Source organism: Choloepus didactylus, chromosome 6, assembly GCF_015220235.1.
Source record: "Choloepus didactylus isolate mChoDid1 chromosome 6, mChoDid1.pri, whole genome shotgun sequence".
Lineage (NCBI taxonomy): Eukaryota > Metazoa > Chordata > Mammalia > Pilosa > Megalonychidae > Choloepus > Choloepus didactylus.
Genome location: NC_051312.1, coordinates 33,247,292 through 33,269,570, shown reverse-complemented (window position 1 = coordinate 33,269,570; position 22,279 = coordinate 33,247,292). Strand labels below are relative to the sequence as shown.

Sequence of the window (22,279 nt, the reverse complement as noted above, 5' to 3'; positions counted from 1 at the left end):
TCTTAGTATTGGGAAGCCTGGAGTCCATTAGGGGGATCTCAGCTGTCAGCCCATCTGGATGATCAGGGACACCTCCCCAGGGGAGACAGAATTGTGGGCCCTCCCTGAGCCCAAGACAGCCCAAGGCAGCAGCCCACCCCAAGTCCCTTCTCTCTTCTGCCCTCCACCCCATGCCCTGATGTGACTCTTACATTGGACCAGGCATACCAATTCTCTTCTGGCTCTCTCATCTCTAGCACTTGGGGCCAACTCCGCCCTTGGAGAAGGACAGATTGTCTCCCTTGAGAGCTAAGAGCTTCAGCTTAAACTATGTTCTGCCCCCCTGGCCCAACTTTAAGACCCTGAACCCCCTTGGTTCAGGACTCTCCACTATCAGGCAAAGAATGTCTTGATTGACTCCAGGGACCTGGAGGATCAACCTCCTTCTGAGCCCAGTCCAGCCCAGCCTGGCTCCCTACCTTTTGGCTATCCCACCCATGAGCTGGGACCAGACCCCAGAGCCCCTCTCATTAGCCTTCCCCCACAGCTGCCCATCCCTGGAGAGGAGGCTGAGCCCTGCCCTCTGCAGCCCCAAAGCCTTCACCCCTTTCTCTCCTAGGGATGCAAATCAGTTCCACATTTGGGATCTGGCGTGCACTATCTGCTCAGAACTTTCCCCTCCCATTTAGCTCAGGCTCCCATCTTCCCCCACCCCACATGGTCAGCCCATGGGGTCTGCAGCAGAGGAAGGACTCCTGCCTACAGCAACTCCTTCAGACAAATGAAAGGGAGCTGGACTGTGGCAAGGTCCCAGAAGGGCAGCACATACAGGGCCCTCCCAGGGAGAGATGAAAGAGGAAGGTCAGTGAGGGGGTGGGGGAGTGGGGGGCACACGGAAGCAGAGCTTGAGCAAGCACATGAGAAGATGAGGTATTTGGGGGTGGGGGGTGGGCAGGGGGAAGAAGCGAGGTAGTTCCCAGCTCAGCACATTCCTGAGACATCTGGACATGCTGGAAGGGCCCCAGTTGGCCTGCCTGGGCTGTGGCGGCTCCAGCTTCTCAGTTCTGTGATGTCAGGACCCAGCACTCCCCCACCACCACTCAGGGTCCCCAGGCCAGACTACCTTGGGGTTGAGTGAGGGGGCTCCTCCCCAGACTCCACACCCTCAGCAAGCTGGCGAGAAAGAAGCCCCGGGAGCAATGGCCCCAGAGGTGAGCCCCAACATGGAGGACCCAGGGTTTGCCCTTCCAAATCAAGGAGATTCTTCCTGGGAGCTAGCGCCAGCCTCTTCCCCTCCCTGGACTTGGAAGGGACACAGAGGCAGAAGAAGGACGCTGGAAAGGGCTGCTTCCCTTGAGCTGTGTGGCCCTGGGCAAGTCCACTCCCTTCCCTGGGTCTCAGTTTTCCTCATCCGTCATAATAAAAATAACCATATTTCATGAGAACCTACTATGTGTCCCGCATTTACAAAAGCACTTTACAAATGTTCACTCAGTTAATCCTCCCAGCCACGAGGAGCAGGGTGTAAGTATAAATACCCCTGTTTTATAGCTGAGACTGGGGCTCAGAGAGGTTAAGTGACCTGTCAATGCCACACAGGCAGGATGTAGCAGAGCCAGGCTGGGGACCAGGTCTGTCTCCCTCCTGTGCTCGTGACCACGAAATGGCGTGGCCTCTGCAAATAAGAGGGGTGGGCCTCACTGTGCCAAAACTCCTGTCAGCTCTCAAATGGTAATGACTTTTTTTTCTTCTTCAAGAAGGGCAGGAGCAGGCATTAGTCACACAGTGGGTGGGGGAAGGAGGACAGAGGCAGCTGGCTTTGGAGCATCTGGTGGGTCAGAAGTCTTTGGAGGCCCTACTCCCTTGGGGTTCCAGGGGCTGGAGTCACAGCCTGATCCCCAGCTGAGCCCAGGGGTCCCACATCTTTCCTGAAGGAAGGGAGTAAATAGGGAGAAAGAACGCAACTCCCTCTAAAAATAAAACCTGAGGACAACTCAGACTGGCTGGGATGGCTGAGGAAGCCAGAGGCCGAACGCTGAGTGCACTGAGGAGAGGGAAGAGGCCAAGGTAATTCCAGCCAGAGCTGGGTGGGAGACTCCAGCCGAGGAGGGCCTTCCAGCTGGCCAGGGGCTGGGAGAGCAGCTCCCGGCTGGTTGGCCACAGGACTCTGCTCGAACCTTGGGCCTGGCCTGGGCCTGGGGCCACTCCTCTGGCACTGTGTGAGGGGCTGTGGTTCCCAGGGGCCCAGTATCTCTGGGACTTAAGTACGAAATGGCCTTGGGGAGGAACAAACTGGAAAATGGGTACAGCAGGCTCCTGTAGGGAGGAGGTAAGGGAAGGAAACTGTCTGCAGCAGGAGCACACTGGCATTAGAAGGGAATTCAGGACAGTCATTCCTGAAGGTACAACTGCAGAAAAAGGGGCCTCAGTCCATGGGCTCACTGACACATTCCTTCATTCACACACTCATTCAGTTACTCACTCACTTATTCACTCAACAAACATCTGAGCACCTACCGTGTGCCGGGACTCATGCTAGGCTGTGGGGATACAGAAGAGAAGGGGACACAGTCAGACATAGAGGCAACATGCCTGGATCATTTCAAGCTACTCCAAGGAACTTGAACTCTATCCTAACGGTAGTAGGGAGTCATTGATGGCTCTTGAGCAGGGGAGCGACATGGTCATATTTATGTTTAGAAGATCCCTCCTGATGCAAGTGGAAAATACCCTGGAGAGGGATCAGAGTCAAGCCTTGAATCTACCTTCACAAATGGGGTGCCCACCCCACTAGATAGGAAGCCTTTTGAAGGCAGGAATTGGACCTTGTTCATCTCTGTATCCAGGGGGTAAGGCACACAGTAGGTGTTCAGTAAAATACTGAATGAATGCATGAATGGTGAATAAATGAATGAGGCTGGATGCCCTTATTCTCCAGAGGGCCCCTGCACCGGCCCTGGCACTTGTCTCCAGTGTCCTGAGCTGTCCTCACAGGGATTCTCCAGTCACTGCCTATGGACCAATGACTTCAACAGCCAGGCTGTGGACTGCTGTGCCCTCCGTGGTGCCAGTCACAGCTGATCCCAGCCCCAGGCGGCGGCACTCACTGCCATCACTTCCTCCTGCCCAGACAGTGCCTGGCACCTGCCCCTGGGCTAGGCCATAGCACAGGGGCCTCCTGGTCCAGAAGATGCCAGAGGCTGCCGAAACTGTAGACCATCTCTCCACTTTCCTGAGGGACCTGTGGCCTGGCTAGAGAAGGGTCTGGAGGGAGAACTGGAGGGCAAGAATAATAGAGCTAGGGGCTACAGGGAATTCACACCCTCCCCAGGATCCTGCTCTGTTCAGAAGCAGCCTGTTGGTGTGTGCCAGCCCTTTCCTCTTCCCCTCCCTTTCTCCAGCACACACTGGCACAGAAAAACTCAAACCCCCACCTTTCCCCCTCATCCAGTCCCGGCCCTCACTGGCCCAGCCCCAGGAGAGCCTGGGACTCCCAAATTTCCCTGGCTGGGGGTTATATGACTCAGTTGTCTCAGGCACGTGGCTTGGCAAGGTCTGCATTTCGTTCTGTGACCGGGTGAGATGTTGCATGTGTTTGTGTAAGAGTGTGCATGACCATGTCTGTGACTGCATCTGCGTGAGCGCCTGTCTAGGGGTAGCTGCATGCATGTGTGTGTGCGTGTGTGCACTTGTGAATCTGTGCCTGAGCGTGTCCTTGGATTTGTTAGTGCCTGGCAGTTAGTGCCTGTGAGGGTGTGTCTGTATGTGTGACAGCTGCTGTGCAAGGCTTCGTGTGGAACTGTCCGCATGTGTCAATGGGGGTGTGTCTTTCATGTGCAGTGTCAGAGAGGTGGTATATCCCTATATAAGGAAACTTACAGCCTATATGTCTGCATAGCATGTGCACATGCGCACGCACATACACACACAAGCATTTCTGCTTATTCGGACTTGGACTCTGCGGTAAGAAGTTTGGTAGGGGGAAAATATGAAACCTCAGCAGCTGCATTCCGTGGGCCTGCGGGGAAGGGGGGATGAGAATGAGGTTGGAACAATGTGCTCCCCCTAACCCCATGCCCTGCCAGGAAGGCTCAGGGAAGAATAAGGGCATCCAGCCTCATTCATGTATTCACCATTCATGCATTCATTCAGTATTTTACTGAACACCTACTGTGTGCCTTACCCACTGGATACAGAGATGAACAAGGTCCAATTCCTGCCCTCAAAAGGCTGGTTCCAAGGACCCAGAGAACTAGCTTCATCACTTCCCAGTCTCCTAAAGTCCTCCCCTGTCCCTGCCACCCATGCCTCAATAGGAATACAGTCTATACAGACTGTAGCAGCTGGGGGAACAGGCCCAGAGAGGAGATCTCACCTTCCCAGGCCTCAGAGCAGAAGTGGACCTGGAAGTGGGAGCTCCTGAGTCTGAGTCCAGTGTCCTTTCCCCTTCCCAGGACACACTTACAGTCCAGCCCTGGGAAGGCAAGTTCTGGGGCTCTGAGGACCATCCCCCCACACACATACACACACCACCTGCATGGCGCCACTCAGGGACAGAGAGGGGCCAACAACTCGGGACCCAGGTGGCCAGCTCCCCTCTCCTCAGCCCCTCCCTGCTCTCCCTTGGCCCTTCTCCCCCACTCTGGACACAGCTGTGACTCAGACTGGTGGCCCTTCAGCTTGAAATGGGGGCAATTTTCTATTGAGGCAAGTAACCGTCCAGGAATGTATGGGTCAGTGGGGGGCAGGGGGGGTGGTGTGTGTGGGTGTGTGGGCCCAGCCTGTTGGGAGGGGAAGGGGAAATGTGAGAGTACTCTCCTCTCCAATCTCTCTCTCCCTCTCTCTCTCTCTCTCTTTCTCTCTCTTTCTCGCTCTCTGGGAAGGAATGTCCGGGCTGGGGATCTCCCTCCTCCTCCCCTTTACCCCACAGCTCAACCCGTCTCCTCCCTCCTTTCCCCAAGCACAGGCTGAATCAGCCTAGGCCGGGGTAAAAAGCAGAAGCCAGGCGCTGAGGGACTGCGGACCTGCGGGAAAGGGGTGCGCCGGTTGCCTCGGGTCTGCGGATCCCTTTTTCCCACAGCAACCCACCCCCCCCCAACCCCGCATCAGACGGCCATGCCACCAGAGCTTCGGCCTCTCTCTACACTGACCCCAAAGGTGGAATTAGGGGAGAAGGGTCGAAGGGAGCCTTAGCTGGTCCTATTACCGCCCCCCGCCACCACCACCACCACCAGGGATCGAGTGCGAGGCCGCTGCCCCACCAATGCATCGGGTGATAGTTACTCGGGGCGGGTCGGAAGGACCTGAGCTGAAAGAGACACGAGAGGATGTAAGAACTGGGTCCCGGCCTGCCCTCGCGCCGAGGACGTCCCAGGAGACCCTCCTCCACTTCTCCCAGATCCCAGCACGGGGTCGGGGCCAGGCGGCTGATAAGGGACTTAGGACGCCGTAGGATGCCAAGCCCACCGGGAACCACAAAGGGGTCATTGCTACTTCTGCCCCAGACACTGAGGCCAGACTCGGCGCACCCTGCCCTCCCCGACGCCCCGGCCGTGGGCAGAGCCGGGACCCACCCACCCGCTCCTCCGCGCCAGCCCGGAGCGCCTCTGGCCGCTTCCCAGCCGCGGCTGCCCGCTCCTCGCAGCCTCCTCCCATTGGCCAGGAGCTCTGCGGACCCCACCAATGAACGGGCAGGATTCCGGCGAGGGGGCGGCTCCGAGCGCGCCGGCCTTAACCTTTTGCACGCCGGGCTGGACCCGCTGAACTCGGCTCGGTTTTCAAAATGTCAAGGGCGGGCGACTGCGGGCCCGGGCTCCAGGAGAAGGTGCGGCGTAAAGGAGGGGTGCTCGGGTCTGCGAGCGGGAGGGCCCGGGGACTTCTCCTCCAAGCGAGTGGAGCCGGCGCCGGCTGTGCATGGCAGCCGAGAAGGAGCTTATGTTGGCAAGAGTGTAGGAAAAAGTCTTTAACGAGGAGGGAAACAAATCATAATGTTTCCTTCTCTAGCTTCCCACCCCCGTTGCTTGGAAACGCACCCCTAGTAGAACCCTAACCCCTCAGAACGTTGACCCACGACTCCCTGCCGTTCTAGACTCCTGACACACACGCTGCCACCGGCCCCAGTAATTTCCGTCTGATAGTCTGAAACCTGAACTTTGTGTGTGTGAACTGAAGGGAGTCCTGGGTGTGGTTGAGGAGAACAAGGGGCTGTGTTGGAGTCGAGGAGGCCTGAGGTCTCTAGAGTGGGTTTCCAGGGATAAGGGAGAGGGTGGAGGGAGAAAGAAATGAGAGGACAAGGGGAATGTGCCCCGCACCCGTTGCACAACCCCAGAGCTGCAGAGAATCCCCTCCCTCAAAATGACCGATTTGCTGTGTGACCTTGGGTAGATGGCTTTCCCTCTCTGGGCCTTGGTTTCCTCATTAGCAAATGGGGAGGGAGGCATGGGATTTAGAGGCCAGCTGCCTCTAAATTAGTGACATAAACCAACTGCAACTAAGCTGCTATGATAAGCAAGCACTAGACAGAAGTAGGGGGCTGCAAAACTTTCTAAGGGGTGTCCCTTCTGGGGTCTGTTGGTCTGGGGACACGTCCACCACGGCTAAGGAGGACGGGAGCATCTGAGTGTCCTCCACCCCCACGCTGCATGCCCCTTGGCCGCCCTCCCCTCTCACTTTGGCTCCCGCAGTTCTGGAAGCTCAATCCTGCTGGCTTTGGCTGCTGTTTCCAGCAGGTGGGGTGGGGGCCATTCACAAAAGGGGGTCAACCGAACTCCCTCAGCAGGTTCCTGTGGGCACCCAAAAGAGGTGTCTGAGAAGGACCTGGCTCGTGTGCCTGGAGCCAAGGCCTTCAGGGACCCCATCCCAGATAGAGGAAGCTTCTCTCCTCTCCCAGGACCCGGGAAGGGGCTTGGCAAACTCTTATCACCTGAGAAGCAGCTGCTGGAGAAATACCTTCGCAGCTGACTCACCACTCTCTTCTCCCGCCCCCTCACCACCAGGCCTCACACCGGGACTTAGAGAGACCCTGAGAGAGACTGGCTGGAGGGGAAGCGCCCCCAGCTGGGCTGGCCCGGGCTTTGCAGAGAGTGCGGCTAGCACAGGCCTGGCAGAGTGCTGCCTGGTGGCTGGGGGGGAGTGGTTTATACCGTGTGAATGGCTTTTGTCTGGGTCAGAGCTTTTCCTAGATGCCTATTCAGCTGAGGCCTTCTGACCTCCTGGTGCTGCCTCACCCCAGTCACTGATGGGCAGTTGACCGACTGGTGGTTATCATGGACCAGGTGCTGGGACCCAGCAGGTGAACAAGACAGAGCCCCTGCCTTAGGGAGCTTACCATCTGGCAAACAGGCAGTTGCCCAACAGTGGGATGTCTGCAGCCATTGGGAAAAGAGCAGGCAGTGAGCAGTGGTGGATGCTTCACTGCTGTGTGATCTTAGATCACTTGGGCCTCAGTTCCCCTGTCTGTAAAATGCAGATATATGTCTTCTTTACTCATTGGGTAATTGTAAGGATTAAATGAAACAACACATGTGGAAGTGTTTTGGAAAGTTAGAACCACAACAAAAATGTTAGTTGATGATGATGATGATGATGATGAGGATGAGGATGATGAGAAGGACTTCTGGCAACTGGGAAGGGGGTAGAATGCCTAAGTCTGTGGGGCTTTTGAACTCATTTTGACCTGGATTCTCTGACTGCACTTTATTTGCAGGGGAGGACCAAGCCACCCACACACACACACACACACACACACACACACACACACCATTGCTCCCAGAGCTCTGCTCAGGCCCAGGGCTAGGCTTTTAGAGACTGCAGTTTTCATGACAATGACAGCTAACAAGTATTGAGCGCTCACTGCTTACCAGGCACTGAGTGTTTTATATGTATTTACTTATTTTATTCTCACAATCCTATGAGGTGAGTATTAAGCACTAACACATATTTAAGCCTCATGACACCCCATAAGGTAGGAACTTTTATTTTCCTCCACTTCACAGATAAGGAAACTGAGGCACAAGAAGGTTAAGTAACTCAGCAATCAGCAGAGCTATCTGACTCCAGAGCTGGCACTTCTTCTGGCCCATGAACTGGATGCGCTTGTGACTCTGAATCTCTCAGCCTCGTCCACGGATAGGAGACCTCTCTGCTCGTCCCTTCTGAACTGGGACAGAACAGAAAGGACCAACAACTCCCCCCTTGACCTTGAATCAATTCCCCAGAAACCAGTCCTTAATCACCACCTGGTGGGGCTCCAGGACCTGAAACAGGACACCCCCCCCCCAATACCACCACCACCAGCAAATTCTTTCATTCTAGAAATAATGAAAAAACATTATTTCCTCATATATTTATAATTCTTTGAAGAGAAAAAATGAACTTACAAGCATCTACTATGCACCAGCCACTGGGGCATTTTATTAATAAGAGTTAACATCTGTTAAGTAATTATTATGTGCCAGGGACTTTTCTAAGTACTTTACTTATTTAATTTACTAAATATTAACTTCTCTAATCCTCACAACAGCCATAGCAGGTAGGAACTATTATCACCCCACTGCACAGAGGAGCAACTGAAACATACAGAGGTGAACTTTCCCAAGATTACGAAGCCCAGGATCTTTCAGACTTTTTTGATTCTGGGAAATCTGTTCTACGTCATTACCAAGTACACACATTCACACACAAACTGGGATAAAAATTTCACAAGACAATATTTAACTTTACTGTGTGCAGTGCACTCTGATATTTTCTACTCTATTTTGTTCTATTTTATTTTTTCTTGAATTCTGGTCGTGACCCACTAAATTGATTTCACAACCCGTTAATGAGTCATCGCCCACAGTTTGAGCAGCACTGAGTCATAGCTAGAAATATCACGGCCAAGATTTGAACCCAAACAGAACGGCTCCAGAGCCTAAATTTCTTGGTATAAAGAATGGCTGGGGAAAGGGAGACACCGGAGGTGAGGACAGATTGGGACCGTGCTGATGGAGGGGGCGGAGGCCTCGATAATCCCACCACCCTGCATCGCTCTCTCCCCACATCCCAGCAAAATATGATACAAAAGCAAATGATACTGCCTTTGCTGGCATCGACACTCAGTTATTCTTTTACTTGGTCTTCAAATCAACCCTGTGAAGGAGCAGCAGGGATGAACAAGAAATTGACTCAGGCAGGTTATGTGATTTGTCCAAGGCCACAGAGTCAGGACTAGAACCCAGTGTCCTATTGTCTGGTTCCAGGATTCTTTCACCCCTTCCACAGCTCACTCTTCCAAATAATGAGGGTGACTGTGGTGGTGTTGATGATGGAGATGGTGGCAGTGGTGGTGGTGACAGCAGTGGCAGTGATGATGGTAGTGGTGGTGGTGATGGTGGTGGTGATAGAGATGGCAGTGTTGGTGATGAGATGGTACTTTTGGTGATGGAAATGGTAGTGATGGTGGTGGTGGTGGTGGTGATGGCAATGTCGTGGTGGTCATAGAAATGGTGGTGGTAATGGTGATGGTAGTGGTGGAGACAGTGGTGGTGGTGGTAGTAGTACTGGAGTTTGTAGAGTGGTGGTAGTGGTGGTGATGGAGGTAATGAAGTCCATGTGATGGTGATGATGATGGTGGTGTGATTGTGGTGGGGCTGGTATTGGTCCTGGGAGCCATCGCAGGAATGGCAGTGGTGGGGTGGTAGTGGAGATAATGACCATGGTAACAGTACTGATTGAAATCATAATAGCTGATATTGGTGATGTTGATGGTGGGGGTGGTGGTAATGGTGAAGGTGATATTAATGGTGGTGGAAACCATGTTGGGAGGTTGCAGTGATAGTGGTGGTGGCAGCAGAGGTGGTGGCAGGTGGCAGCAGCAGCTGCGCCCATTTCCCAAGCTTCCCCTCCCCTCCTCCTTCCCTAGCACTTTCCTGAGCACCTGGACCACTTTGCGGAGAACATGGAGGACTTCTCCAATGACCTGTTCAGCAGTTTCTTTGATGACCCTGTGCTGGATGAGAAGAGCCCTCTACTGGACATGGAACTGGACTCCCCCACCCCGGGCATCCAGGCTGAGCACAGCTACTCCCTGAGCGGGGACTCGGCGCCTCAGAGCCCCCTCGTGCCCATCAAGACGGAGGACACCACCCAAGGTAAGAGGTGGGAAGGGCGCAGGGATCGCAAGCCCAGAAGGTTCAGGAGGGGAGGGAGTTTTGAGAGGCCAGAGGAGGGCAGCTGCAGGCTGAGACTCCAAGAGGAGCCACCCACAAACCCCTCTTCTGCATTTTTGGGGGTGCTACTCCCTCACTTTTTGTTTTCCCTCAAACTGAATCCATATGGGCACTTCTCAGAGGGGTTCTGTGCTGATAACTTAGATCGGTGGTTCTCAAAGTGTGGTCCCTGGGCCAGCAGCATCAGTTGGGAATGCGTTAGAAATGCATATTCTTAGCTTCCACCCCAGACCTGCTGAATCAAAAGCCCTTCAGGTGGAGCCCAGCCTTCCAGGCGATTCTGGTGCATGCTCAGGATTAAGAACCACTGACTTAGAAGAAACAGCTGGGGGTAATAAAAGAATTAATGTGGACACATCATAAAGATTCTAGATCCTTACCACCTCCTCACCCTTATGTCCTCCAACCTGCTACCTGGGAGAGACTCCTGCATCCTGCTTTTATTCCTGAAGGTCGGGTTCCCCAAGACTCCCCTCTCCTCCAACCTGCTGTAAAGCCAAGGACACTCAGTTATCAGCACTGGAGATCTCCAGACTGTGCCTCTCCTGGAAATTGTCTCTTTGCTCTTGTACAGATGGTCCTGGCTTCATTATTTCGGGCTGGGTGATCATGGGCAAACCTCTTAACCTCTACAAGCGTCAGTTTCTTCATCTCCAAACAGGAATAGCAATAAACATTTTGATAGCACTCTCCAGCTGACAAGGTGCCTGCAGGTTAATGATCTCATTTATTTCTCACAACTGACATCTGAAGTAGGAATCACTTTTAGCATAGTCCCCATTTGACCCATCAGGAAAATGAGACTTCAAGAGAGCTGAGTTGTCTAGGTCACACACACAGTAAAAGGCAGAGCAGGAACTTGGGACCAATCCCCCTGATTCTAAACTGCACCCCCTTGCCACCACCACATATGCCAGCCTCAAGGGGCAGCAAGGGGTACTGGCTTTGGAACTAAGCAGTCTTTTATGTGCATCCTGGTGCCTCCACTTGCTGTGTGATCTTGGGCAAGTCACTTAACCTCTCTGGGCCCCTGTTTCCTCAAGCACAAAAGGAAGATAATACATAGCTTGAGAGTTCTGGTCAAGATTAAAAATTATATTATGTAAAGTACCCAGCTCAGTGGCTGGCACATATGTTTCAATAATCAGTGGCTATTTTCACTGTGCATATAAAAGCCCTATAAACACTACGGATGGCTAGGACAATGAGCAGGGAGCTTATTCCCCGATCCCTCCAGAGGACAATGACCTTGAGCAAGTTTCTTAGTTTTCTCACCTGTGCAATGGGGAGAACAAAGGTGCCTGCTCCATAGGCTTATTGGGAGGAGTAAAGGAGTGAAAACGTGTGGGCTGCTTCTGAGGGGCTTTGAGCTTCCCCAAGGGCAGAGACAGGCCCTTGTGCCACTCCCTGCAGAGGGCAGGGCCACCCGCTGGAACTTTAAGTGGCTCCAGGGCTTGTGGCTGCTGAGGTCTCAGCTTCCGCCCCTGAGCTGGCCTCAGCCAAGCCTGGGGAGGCTGCTTGGATGAGGCCTGAGGCCCCCGCCTGGGGAAGGGCAGGGGTGTGGGGTGCACACCCTCCCAGGGCAGGTTCTCCATCCAGCCCTGCTGGGCCAGCCCAGCTACTCCCAGGCTGCCTCAAGTCAAGTCTATTTTTAAAGCAATTTGTTTGTGGGTCCTTTGCCGGGGGTAGCTTCCCGGAGGCCAGTGGTCTGGCCCTGTAATTTGGGAAGTTTGTGGGTGTTCCCGGAGCCCAGGGGTAGCCTGTGGCCCGGAGCTGGCTCATTCAGGCTCCCAGCGGGATAGGGCCCGGCCTCTGGGGTGGGATCAGGCAGCCGCTCCCAAAGTCCAGAGGCCCCTCCAGCCCTCCCCTACTTACCAGGCTGCACCTCGGACTGCACTCTGTTGCCAGGTGCTGGGCCACCGTGGGCAGGGCTGACTTGGAACAGAGGCCTGTGGGCACCCCTCAGGGAAAAGGGGCAATGTCTGCCAGCCACTGGCCGATGGCCCAGGTGAGGCCAGGAGGCCAGCTAGGTGGGCAAGAGGTGGACTCTGCCCACTGGGAAACCTGAGCATCACCCCTCACCTCCCACAGCCCCCCAAGTCAACAGGTTCCATTGATTCTTCCTTCTAAATTTGTTTCTGGTCCCCCTGTCACTGCAGAGCCCCATCTTCTCTCTCCTGGCCTGTTTCAACAGCCTCCTGTGGGTCTCCCTGCCTCCGTCTTGCCTATAGTCATTCCAGTCTCTACAAGCGAGCAGAGTGATCTTTTTCAAAGTGATAAATTTGAGCGTGCTTAATCCTCTTCAAAGTCTCCCCATCACCATTAGGATAAAGTCACAGCTTCTAGCCCAGCCCCTACTGGCTGCTTTGATCCCATCTTCCATTTCCCTTTTCATTCAGGCTCCACTAAACTGCTTGTGATTCTCTCTAGATCCCCAGCACTTAGCACAGTGCTCAGCAAGTGTTTACCGAATAAGGATAATTGTATTAACAGTCACTACCACAACTGAATGTTTACTTCTTGTCAGGCACTCTGTTAAGGGTTTACATGCATTATTCTATTTAATCCTCACAACCTTCCTATTAGATATGTCCTGTTCCTTTTCCCCATTTTACAGACGATGAGGCTAAGGCTCAGAGAGGTTGAGCAACCTATGTAAGGTCACACAGCCAGTCGGGAGGGGTCCAGTCTGTTGACCAAGTCCACTGTGTAAGCTGCTGAATGAAGCTGGTGTGCCCACCTGCCCTGGCCCCAGCTCATCCCACCCTCTCACCTCATGAGCAGCCCCCTGCCCTTTCCTGCCCACCTCCCGGTACATACCCTGGCATCTCTCCTTGGTCCAGCCCAGAGCAGCTCCCAGCATTCAGGAGCAGGGTGAGCCCTCTGCTCTGGGAGTCCCCTGAGCCCAGGTCCTGTCCCCTCCCCCCAGACATGGAGCATGGAGCGTGGGCCCTGGGACACACACTGTGCTCCGTCATGGTGAAGCAGGAGCAGAGTCCGGAGCTGCCCATGGACCCTCTGGCTGCCACCTCAGCCATGGCCGCCGCTGCCGCCATGGTCACCACCCCGCTGCTGGGCCTCAGCCCCCTGTCCAGGCTGCCCATCCCCCACCAGGTGAGCTGAGGAAGGGAGGGAGGAGGGGTGGTGGGTCTCTGATGGGAAGAGGTGTCCAAAACCCTGTACAGCCTGGGGTTCTGTGAACAGGGACAATGGGAACCTCAGAACTGGGGGTGGGAACCCCCTTATTGGTTGTCCCTTTGCAATACTAGAATAGGCTCAAAACACTGCACCCTCGGAATCAACGGAGGCCCTTGCCATGTGCAGAAGGAAAGTTTGCAGGAAACCAGGCTGGGCTGGGCATGAGGAGCGAGGCCCAGGGTCTCCAAGATGGAGACAGCCCAAGCCATTTACTTTTCTTGATGCTTCAGGACTTTAAAAATGACCAAAATGTGGTTACAAAAATTGTACTATATTTCAATTGTTTACATTTATGAAATTAATATTTTTAACCCACACTGCCAAGCCAAGCCCCCACCCCCACCCCATAAGTGCACGGAAATGGCATTCAGCTCTAAATCCAAAGCTGACATCTAAAGACCCTTTTGGGAAAGTGAGGCCCAGATACCTGGCCCCTGCGAGAGACCCTGCCTGGGTCTCAGCTCAGCTGCTTTCTTGTGCTCTGAGCATGTTGCCTTCTCTCTTTCTTCCTCAGCTTCCTTCTCTGTAAAATGGGAGCATGAACCACCTCAAAGGCGCTTCTAGCCTAAGATTCTAAAATCCCTAGAGCCAGGGTTTGTGGGTGCTGCCCCCTGCCGAGCCACATGGCTCCTTGCTTACACTGTGTGTGGCCAGAGCCTCGAGAGGTCAGCCTCTCCCTGCCACTGACCTAACGACCAAGGGTTGGCTGCGAATGTGCAGGATTTCTGAGACCATCTCCAAGGCTGGCTCTGAGACTCCTCAAGCCTTGCCAAAGCAGGAAGGGAAGGCGTGACTGCTGCAGCCGGGGTCTCAGAGGTTGGGCACGTGCCTCAGATGAGGAAACTGAGGCTCAGGGAGTCAGAAAGGAGCCAAGCTCGGCCCGCTGGACCTCAAAGCCCACACTTCTCCCACACTAGTGGGAAGCGCAGGAACCAGGTGTTGGTCCTGTCAATCGTTAGGTGTGACCCACACGAGTGCCGTCCCCTCGTCTGTCACCTGACAGCTAGGAGATAGACCAAGAGTCCCTGCCAACTTGAACCCTCCGAGATTTTTATGCACCTACCTAAATCAGGGACTCTGTTGTCCCACCCACAATACCAGGACCTCTCTCCGCTGGCTGCAGACCCGGAGGGGAGAGATGGTCCTGGAACCCAGCTCCTAACACCCTGCCTTCCTCAAAGAGAACACCACTTGCGTGAGTGTCGGCAGTCAAATGTGTGGCATCATGCGTGTTCTTGAAGCCCTTTCTGGAACAACAAGTTGGGATATCAATAAATAGAAATGTATGTTTGTTGAAAATATCAATCTAATTCCATCCATTCCTTGCTCAGAGCCCTTTAGGGGCTCCTTGTTCTTTCCAACTCCTTTGTCTGTGATCTGCCCCTGCCAGGGTCTCTCTCTGGCCTCATTTCGACCATCCACCCCGACACACACCCCTACACATGAGACACACTGAACTCTTGCAGCTTCCAGACCAAGCCACACTCTTTCTGCCTTCTGTGCCTTTGCATATGCTTTTCCCTCTACTCGGAGTGCTTTGCCTCTCACTCGCCACCTGCCCCATCTTTCACCTGCAATACTCCTATTTCCACATCAGGACTCATGTCCAGCTTCACCTGCCCAGGGAGCTTCTCGGGGCCCCAAACTGGTTAATGCCTCCTTCTGTACTACTGTCACCAAGATCATCCTCAGGACAACCCACATACCAACGCCTACCCCTGACCTTGGAGATACCCCTGACCTTGGAGGCCAAGGAAGGCGTCCTTCTCTGAGCTTAAGCTTCCAGCTATACTACCTGGCCACCATTCTCTTTTCTTAGGCGTGACTTGGTTTCTCCAGTCTGGGCCATGCCCAGAACCCTGCACCCAGCCACCTTGCCCACTGTGCAGGACACATCACCAACCTCAGGGAGGGAGGTGGAGCGGGGCATGGTGGGGGCAGCCCCAGGGAACAGCTGATGGAGCTGGGCCTGTCTCTTCCCCAGGCCCCGGAAGAGATGACACAGCTGCCGGTGATCAAAGCAGAGCCCCAGGAGGTGAACCAGTTCCTCAAAGTGTCACCAGGTGAGTGGGTCCAGGGGAAGGGCCCTTTTCCTCACCAGTGTTGGACAGACAGCAATGCCTACTCCCCTAGGCCAGTCCATCCTTCCCCTCTGTACCCCGTTCTTCCCCAGAATATCATCTCAGCCCCCACCACCCACTCTCCATCCATCCCACTCTCCTCCTCCTTCCAGTCCCCTTCTTACCCAAGCTACGACTCATCATTATTCTCGGCACCCCAGCACCCTCCCGCCTGCTTTGCTAATCCCCCTCCCACCTAGCTACCAGCCAAAGCCCACTCTATAGCCATCCATCCATCTGTCCAGCAAGAGTCCATTGGGCATCTCCCAATCTCAGGCACCGGCAAAGCAGAGGGGAAGCATCCCTGCACCACACAGATCACAGAGTAGTGAGGGTCACAGCACAGCCACCAACGACAATGACACAGCAGTGATCTGGGTGCAAAGGGAACAGATCCCTGGGGCATCTTGTGCACACGTTCGGACCACCCAGCCCCGACAGGGGAGAACAGGGCAGAACAGGGCAGAGGAAGCGCCTTGGAATTGGCCAGAGGGAGAAAGACTGACTGACTCTGATCCCACCTCATTAATTCATCAAACACTGATTAAGCATCTACTGTGTACCAGGCCCTGAGCTAAGCACCACAAGCTTTAGAAAGATGAATGAGGCTCAACTTTCATCTCAAGGTGCTCACAGCCTTGGAGAGAAAACAGGAGACACACAAGACAGAAAGGGACCAGTGTTAAAACACCTTTCAGTTTAGATCACCTTTCAATTTAGAAGGCATTTTCATATACTGCAACCTCATGGCTCCAGGTAGGGAGTCATTTCATCCCCATTCAACAGATGAGAGAGATGAGACTGGGAGAGGTTAAGTTGTTGGGGCAACAGTCGGGACTTGAACTCAGGTCTCTCTGACTCCAAGTCCAGTGCTTTTTACAGTATAGCACCTGAAATAGGCAAAGGGGGAGGGAGGACTCCTGAAGAGGACAGCCCCGTGCCTAGAAGGATGCAGCCATTGCTCTCCCCAGCCTCAGCCCTGCTCTGCAGAGTAGAGCTCCAGGTTTCCAGCAACTGGGATGGTCTGGGCATCCGTGCTGTCCTGGGTGCTCTCCTGGCATCTAGGCTCTGGTCCTCTTGGCTCTGCCCAGGCCCTGCTGGGCCCTCTTCCCAAGCACCCACATGGCATCAGTCTTCCTGGTGCCACGGCCACAGAGCGGCAGCAGGATGGGGTGGAGGGCTGGGGAGAGCACTGTTCCCAGCTGGGCTGCTGCAAGCCCAGTGCCTGCCATCCTGTTACCCTGAGTTTGGAAGTGGAAACCATGGAGTGGTGATGCCTAGACATTTTGAAGTGGAAGGGTGGGGCAGAGGCTGCTGCTTATCCAGCCTGACCCCCAGGGGGTCACCTTCTGGGGTTATCCAAACTGGGGACAAGACTTAAAGACCCTGCATGCTGAGAAGCCAGAGATGGGGTTGGGGGGTTGGAGGGGACTCAAGACATAACAGTAATGTCCATGCAAAGGATGAGGCTTTATAGGAGCCAGGCTTCTGTGGTGTCAGAGATGGGGGCAACACTCAAGACTTGGTTTCTGAGATGTCAGCACATGCTGAGCTGAGCTCCTGAGGTCAGAGCAGGCCTAGGCTGCAGCCCTGCTAACCTCGTCTCCTCCGCTCCCCACAGAGGACCTGGTGCAGATGCCTCCGACGCCTCCCAGCAGCCATGGCAGCGACAGCGACGGCTCCCAGAGTCCCCACTCTCTGCCCCCCTCCAGCCCTGCCCGGCCCATGGCCCGCTCCTCCACGGCCATCTCCACCTCTCCCCTCCTCACTGCCCCCCACGTAAGGACCCGGGGGTGGAATAACCCTGGAGGCAAGGAGTCAAATGAGTGCATCAAGGGGAAGGGTCTGGGGAGCCTCAACCTGGTCCCTAGTCCCATCAGAATCCAGAGAGATGCCTGCTGGCAGACGGGAAGGAGAATCTTCTAAGGAAACTGAGGAGGGTACCCCAGAGGCCTGTGGAAGCTAACTCTGTGGCAGAACCAGGACTAGAACTTGACATTGCTGACCTCCAGGGGGTTGGTCCAGGCTGCCTCCAGGGAGCACTGCGTGGAGAGCAGTGCTCAGGGGGCTCCAAAGCCCCAGGAGACATGGAGCTAATTCCCAAGACCTGGGATGGGTGCAAGGGGGTGCCGTTAAGGAGGCCCTGGACAAGTGAGCTTCGAGGCTGTGGATTTGGGGGTGGGGTTGAGGGAGACCTTCCAAGCAATGGACTGAGTGCCTGACGCCCTGGGCTCCCCGCTTCCTCCCAAGCCCTTGATGCATGTTATTGGGATCCCTTCAGACCTGCCTCCTTTTTCAGATGAGGAAACTGAGGCTCAGAGAGTTGATTCAGCTCAGAGAGCTGGAACTTGAACCCAGGGCTATCTGGTTCCTAAGCACCATGTCCCACTTCCTGCAGAAATTACAGGGGACATCGGGGCCACTGCTTCTGACAGAGGAGGAGAAGCGTACCCTGATTGCTGAGGGCTATCCCATCCCCACCAAACTTCCCCTCACCAAAGCCGAGGAGAAGGCCCTGAAGAGGGTCCGGAGAAAAATCAAGAATAAGGTAAAGCATGAGCTGGGGGCCTGGCCCTACACTGGGGTTTCTGAGGGCTTCCTGGGAGGATGGGGGTTGTGCAACCCTGGTGATTCCAGCCCTGAAAATGGGGGGCCCTGGAAGTGGATATGCAGCAGTGGTAACTCCTGTGTTGGGGCCTCTCCTTCCAGATCTCGGCCCAGGAGAGCCGCCGTAAGAAGAAGGAGTACGTGGAATGTCTAGAAAAGAAGTAAGGGTCAGGGTGGGGGGAGGTCTGGGCCCCACTCCCCAGCCTGCCCTGCTCTCCCCTGTCCTCTCTCCTGGGTCAGCGGGGCCTTGGGTCTGAGGGTACGGGTGAGGGGTGGTGGTGGGCAGGGCTGAGGAGCCATGATGAGTCTGGAGGCTGCCCCTGAACCTGTGCCTGCTTGACCCCTGCAGGGTGGAGACATTTACGTCAGAGAACAATGAGCTGTGGAAGAAGGTGGAGACCCTGGAGAATGCCAACAGGTGGGACCCCGCATCCTGCCCAGCCCCTGCCCTTCTGCAGCCGGTGCCTGGCACTGGCATAACTCGGAGGTGCAGGGGGAGGGGGGGGGGAGTGAGTTCAGGGTAACAGAGACCCAGAAACAGGGCTCCTGCAGTCTGGGACCCTACCCCTCCCCAGCTTCCCATCCTTCCTCAACTGCACGTAACACCAAGAGATACAGGATGAGGAGCCTAAAGAGGGGGTTGCAGCAGTGGTTTGCAAAGTATTGTCCCCAGACCAGCAGTAGCATGCCCTGGGAACTTGTTAGAAATGCATATTCTTGGGCCCCACGCCAGACTTACTGAATCAAAAACTCCAGAGAGAGGCCCTGGGAATCTGGGTTTTAATAAGCCCTCCAGGTCATTCTGATACACCTGAAAGTTTGCGAACGGCTGGTGGAGAGCCTCACTATTCAAAGTGAGGTCCCTGGGCAGCACAAGCACGCCTCGCAAACTTGTTAGAAATGTGGAATCTCAGGACTCTCCCCGGACTTACTGAGTCTGAATCTGCATTTTTAACAAGGTCCTTAGGTGATGTGTGTGCACAATTGTTTTGGAAACATTTGTGCAAGAACACCAGCAGGGGGCCTGGCATGCTATAGTAGGAATATAAAGTCACAGCTCTGGCTCTGCCATTTATGCAACTCTGGGCAAATTGTCAAACCTCTCTGTGCCTCAGTTTCTTTGTCTAAATAGACATGATAGACGCACTGTCATAGGATTATTGGGAGGATTCAATGAGAAAGCAGGTAAAGTGCCCAGCTCAGCATTTGGCACTGAATGATGCTCAATTCACATTAGCTTTTATTCGTTGCTGTTGTCGTTGATATTCTGAATTTTGACAAGTGTTGGGGTTCATTAAAATAGCAAAGACAACAGCCTGAAGTTCAACACAAGACTTTTTCCTTCTTTTCCCCCTTCTCCCTCAGCTTCTCCAGGGATATCTGGCCACTCCCTGGATTCACCTGGAGAATCTGGGGATGGGGGCAGGAAAGGGGGGGGGGGCAGTGCACACCTCTGTTTGTGGCCCAGATTTGGCTCTGGCCCCAAGGCAGGGCCAGGCCCTTGGAGGTATTTTGCCACCTGCTGTCCATTTTGGGAACTGCAGCCCCACCTGCCAGGCTGAGTGGAGGAAAGAGATGATTGCACAAACTTGTTCACCCCAGGATTCCACAGCAGGTGGGGACCCGGTCCTCAGGGAGCCCATCGTTAGCAAAGGAGACAAATGTGGAAACCTATAAGGAAATGAAGTGTTAAGGTGCTATGAAAAGAGCAAAAACAGCAATAAAATTTAAAAATTAATAGCTGCCATTTATTGAACATGCACTATGTACCAGGGACCGTGTCAAACGTGCCCATTCATTATCAGCTCATGGTGTTCTGGGGTGTAAGGGAGGGAGGGCCAGTTTACCTGTGACTGCTGTGGGTAAGCCAAGGAAGGCTGACCTCAGTCCTAGAGGGGTGGGTGCCCTCCCACCTCCATTTTGGCCAGGAGCTGACAGGGCACCCTGGGCTCCCATAGGATGGGCCACCCATTCACCATGAGGCAGGCCCCAGGTGTCCCAGCCATACGGCAGAGGAGCCAAGTGGGAGGTGACCTCTACTGTCTTGAATGGAGCTTGCTCAGGTCACCCCCGGGAGAGCTCTGGGAGGCAGAGATGCCCCCTGGGTCAGAGCCTCCCGGGTGACTGCTGTGTTCTCCTCAGGACCCTGCTCCAGCAGCTGCAAAAACTCCAGAGCCTGGTGACAAACAAGATCTCCAGGCCTTACAAGATGGCCGCCACCCAGACCGGGACCTGCCTCATGGTAGGTGCTGCCCCCTCCACAGGGCTGCAGGGGGACAACACTTCCCTGGGCCGGGCATTAAGGCATTGATGATATGGTGGGCAACGTCACCATGGGCAAACCATCGCAGCACCTGGTGTGCTGGCTCCTCCTTCATGGAGCCCATGGAGCCTTCTAGAACATGGACCTTCTCTGCCCAGTTCTAACACAGGTGTAGATGGTCTAATGACTCCAGTGAACCCAGTTAGGGGACGGTGAGGCAGGTCCCTCCACAGGCCACCTATGAAGGGCTGGGGCAAGTGCAGGGAAGCCTGGGCTTTGTTCTTCCTCGAATGGATGGTAGGGAGCTGAGCAAATTCCTAGAAACCCAAAGGGGTGCCTGCCCAGAGTGTGGCTCAGGCGTCTGCCACTCTGTCTTCCATCCTCCCTGAAATGGACAGCCTGTTGCCTCCTGGATAGTCGTTCACAGGCCATCTGGGGTCCTGTCAGGGGGTAGGCATTACTGTGGGCTCCGTGATTCTGATCTCCTCCTTTGGCTGAAAATCTGGTGTGGAGATACGTCCTGTCCCCTCTCCCAACCTCCACCTCCACCTTCCCCTTCCTTCCTTCTCCTGGCTCCTCCACCCTGTAGGTGATGGCCACATTGGCTGCTTGCCTCTTTTTTCCAGTGCTGCCTTGTGACAGTCCCCCTACAATGGGCTGGAGAATAACAGCCCAGGCAGCCTCCACCTTCTCCAGACAGAGTGGGAAACCCCACTGTAGAGGGAGGCTGCCTCCACGAGCTGTGTTCTTGGAAAAACACTGAGCCTTTTGCACCCATTGGTTTTGGGGAGGAGGCCTGGGGACAGCAGGGATTGCAGCCCCTCTCCGTTCCGGGTCTGACGCCACCCCACCCCCCGACCACCAGGTGGCGGCATTGTGCTTCGTTCTGGTGCTGGGCTCCCTGGTGCCCTGCCTCCCCGAGTTCTCCTCCAGCTCCCACACTGTGAAGGAAGACCCCGTGCCCACTGACAGCGTCTACACGGCCAGTCAGAGTGAGTGCCCTCTGGTCCTGCCGGCTGCCCTCCCCCAGCCCCAGCTTTTGGGTGGAAGCCAGACATGAGCGAGGAACCAAGTTTGGGGTTGTTCTCATCTCATTCTCCCTCCTCATTTTGCAGATGGGAAACTGAGGCCCAAAGAGGGCCTATGATTCGTTCAATATTAGCAGTAGAATTGAAACTAGTCTGCGGAGCTCCTAATTCCCAGACAGTCTCAGGAGGAGCTTGGGGGAGGTGGGGTTAGGGGAGAGCAGAGCTGTTCTGGTCCAGGCCCCCAGTGGTTATGGGGCATCTGCTAAGCACCATCAGTATTTCCCTTCTGGGATAGCAAATGAGTTGCAGCTCAAGGGCAAATAAGGGGATGGTGGCTGCCTGGAGCCTGTGTTGAGAAGGACTCCGAGGCAGCACTCAGAACCACCAGGAAGGCGTGCCATGACCCACTGGTAATGTCTGCTGTGGTGGAGGAGGGGGAGCAGTGGCACGGGGCCAGATATTTGCCCTTCCTGTGAGGGGCCGGGAGGTGCAGTGGTTAAGCGCGTGGAGCTGTAGCAACCGTCACACCTGACACTGCCCTCTGCTAACTGTATGATCTTGGGACCGAGTCTTAAGCTCTGTCAACTTTAATTTCTTCATCTGGAAAATGGGAGTTACAGTTCCACACTTACCAAGCGTGATTGTTGTGAGGCGGAAACGAGCTGGTGCAGGACAGCTCCTGGCACCGCATCTGGCGCTGCACAGCGGCTTACAGAATGGGCACGCTCTCTCCCTTTTGGAAGAGCTCACACGCTGAGAGAAAAGACACAGGGGTGGCAAAGGCAAGAACCAGGATAGGGGCCTGAAGCAAAGAGTAGTGTGGATTTCAGAGGCAGAAGATACTTCAGGTAGACCTACAGAGGAACTTCCAGACAT

At 54.7% G+C, this 22,279-nt stretch overlaps 1 protein-coding gene across 2 annotated transcripts in view; it reads left to right on the top strand.

The window, feature by feature from the left end:
* Positions 1–22,279, top strand: part of CREB3L1 (cAMP responsive element binding protein 3 like 1) — a 33,918-nt gene that overhangs the window by 9,219 nt on the left and 2,420 nt on the right. The window contains exons 2-10 of one of the 2 annotated variants that reach the window (XM_037839051.1): positions 9,881–10,109; positions 13,117–13,301; positions 15,370–15,448; positions 17,127–17,284; positions 17,904–18,053; positions 18,215–18,273; positions 18,462–18,530; positions 20,255–20,354; positions 21,241–21,367. In XM_037839051.1, coding sequence (XP_037694979.1) covers positions 9,881–10,109; positions 13,117–13,301; positions 15,370–15,448; positions 17,127–17,284; positions 17,904–18,053; positions 18,215–18,273; positions 18,462–18,530; positions 20,255–20,354; positions 21,241–21,367 — 1,156 coding nt within the window. The remainder of the gene's footprint in view (positions 1–9,880; positions 10,110–13,116; positions 13,302–15,369; positions 15,449–17,126; positions 17,285–17,903; positions 18,054–18,214; positions 18,274–18,461; positions 18,531–20,254; positions 20,355–21,240; positions 21,368–22,279) is intronic. The other variant, XR_005217378.1, reaches the window with a different exon arrangement.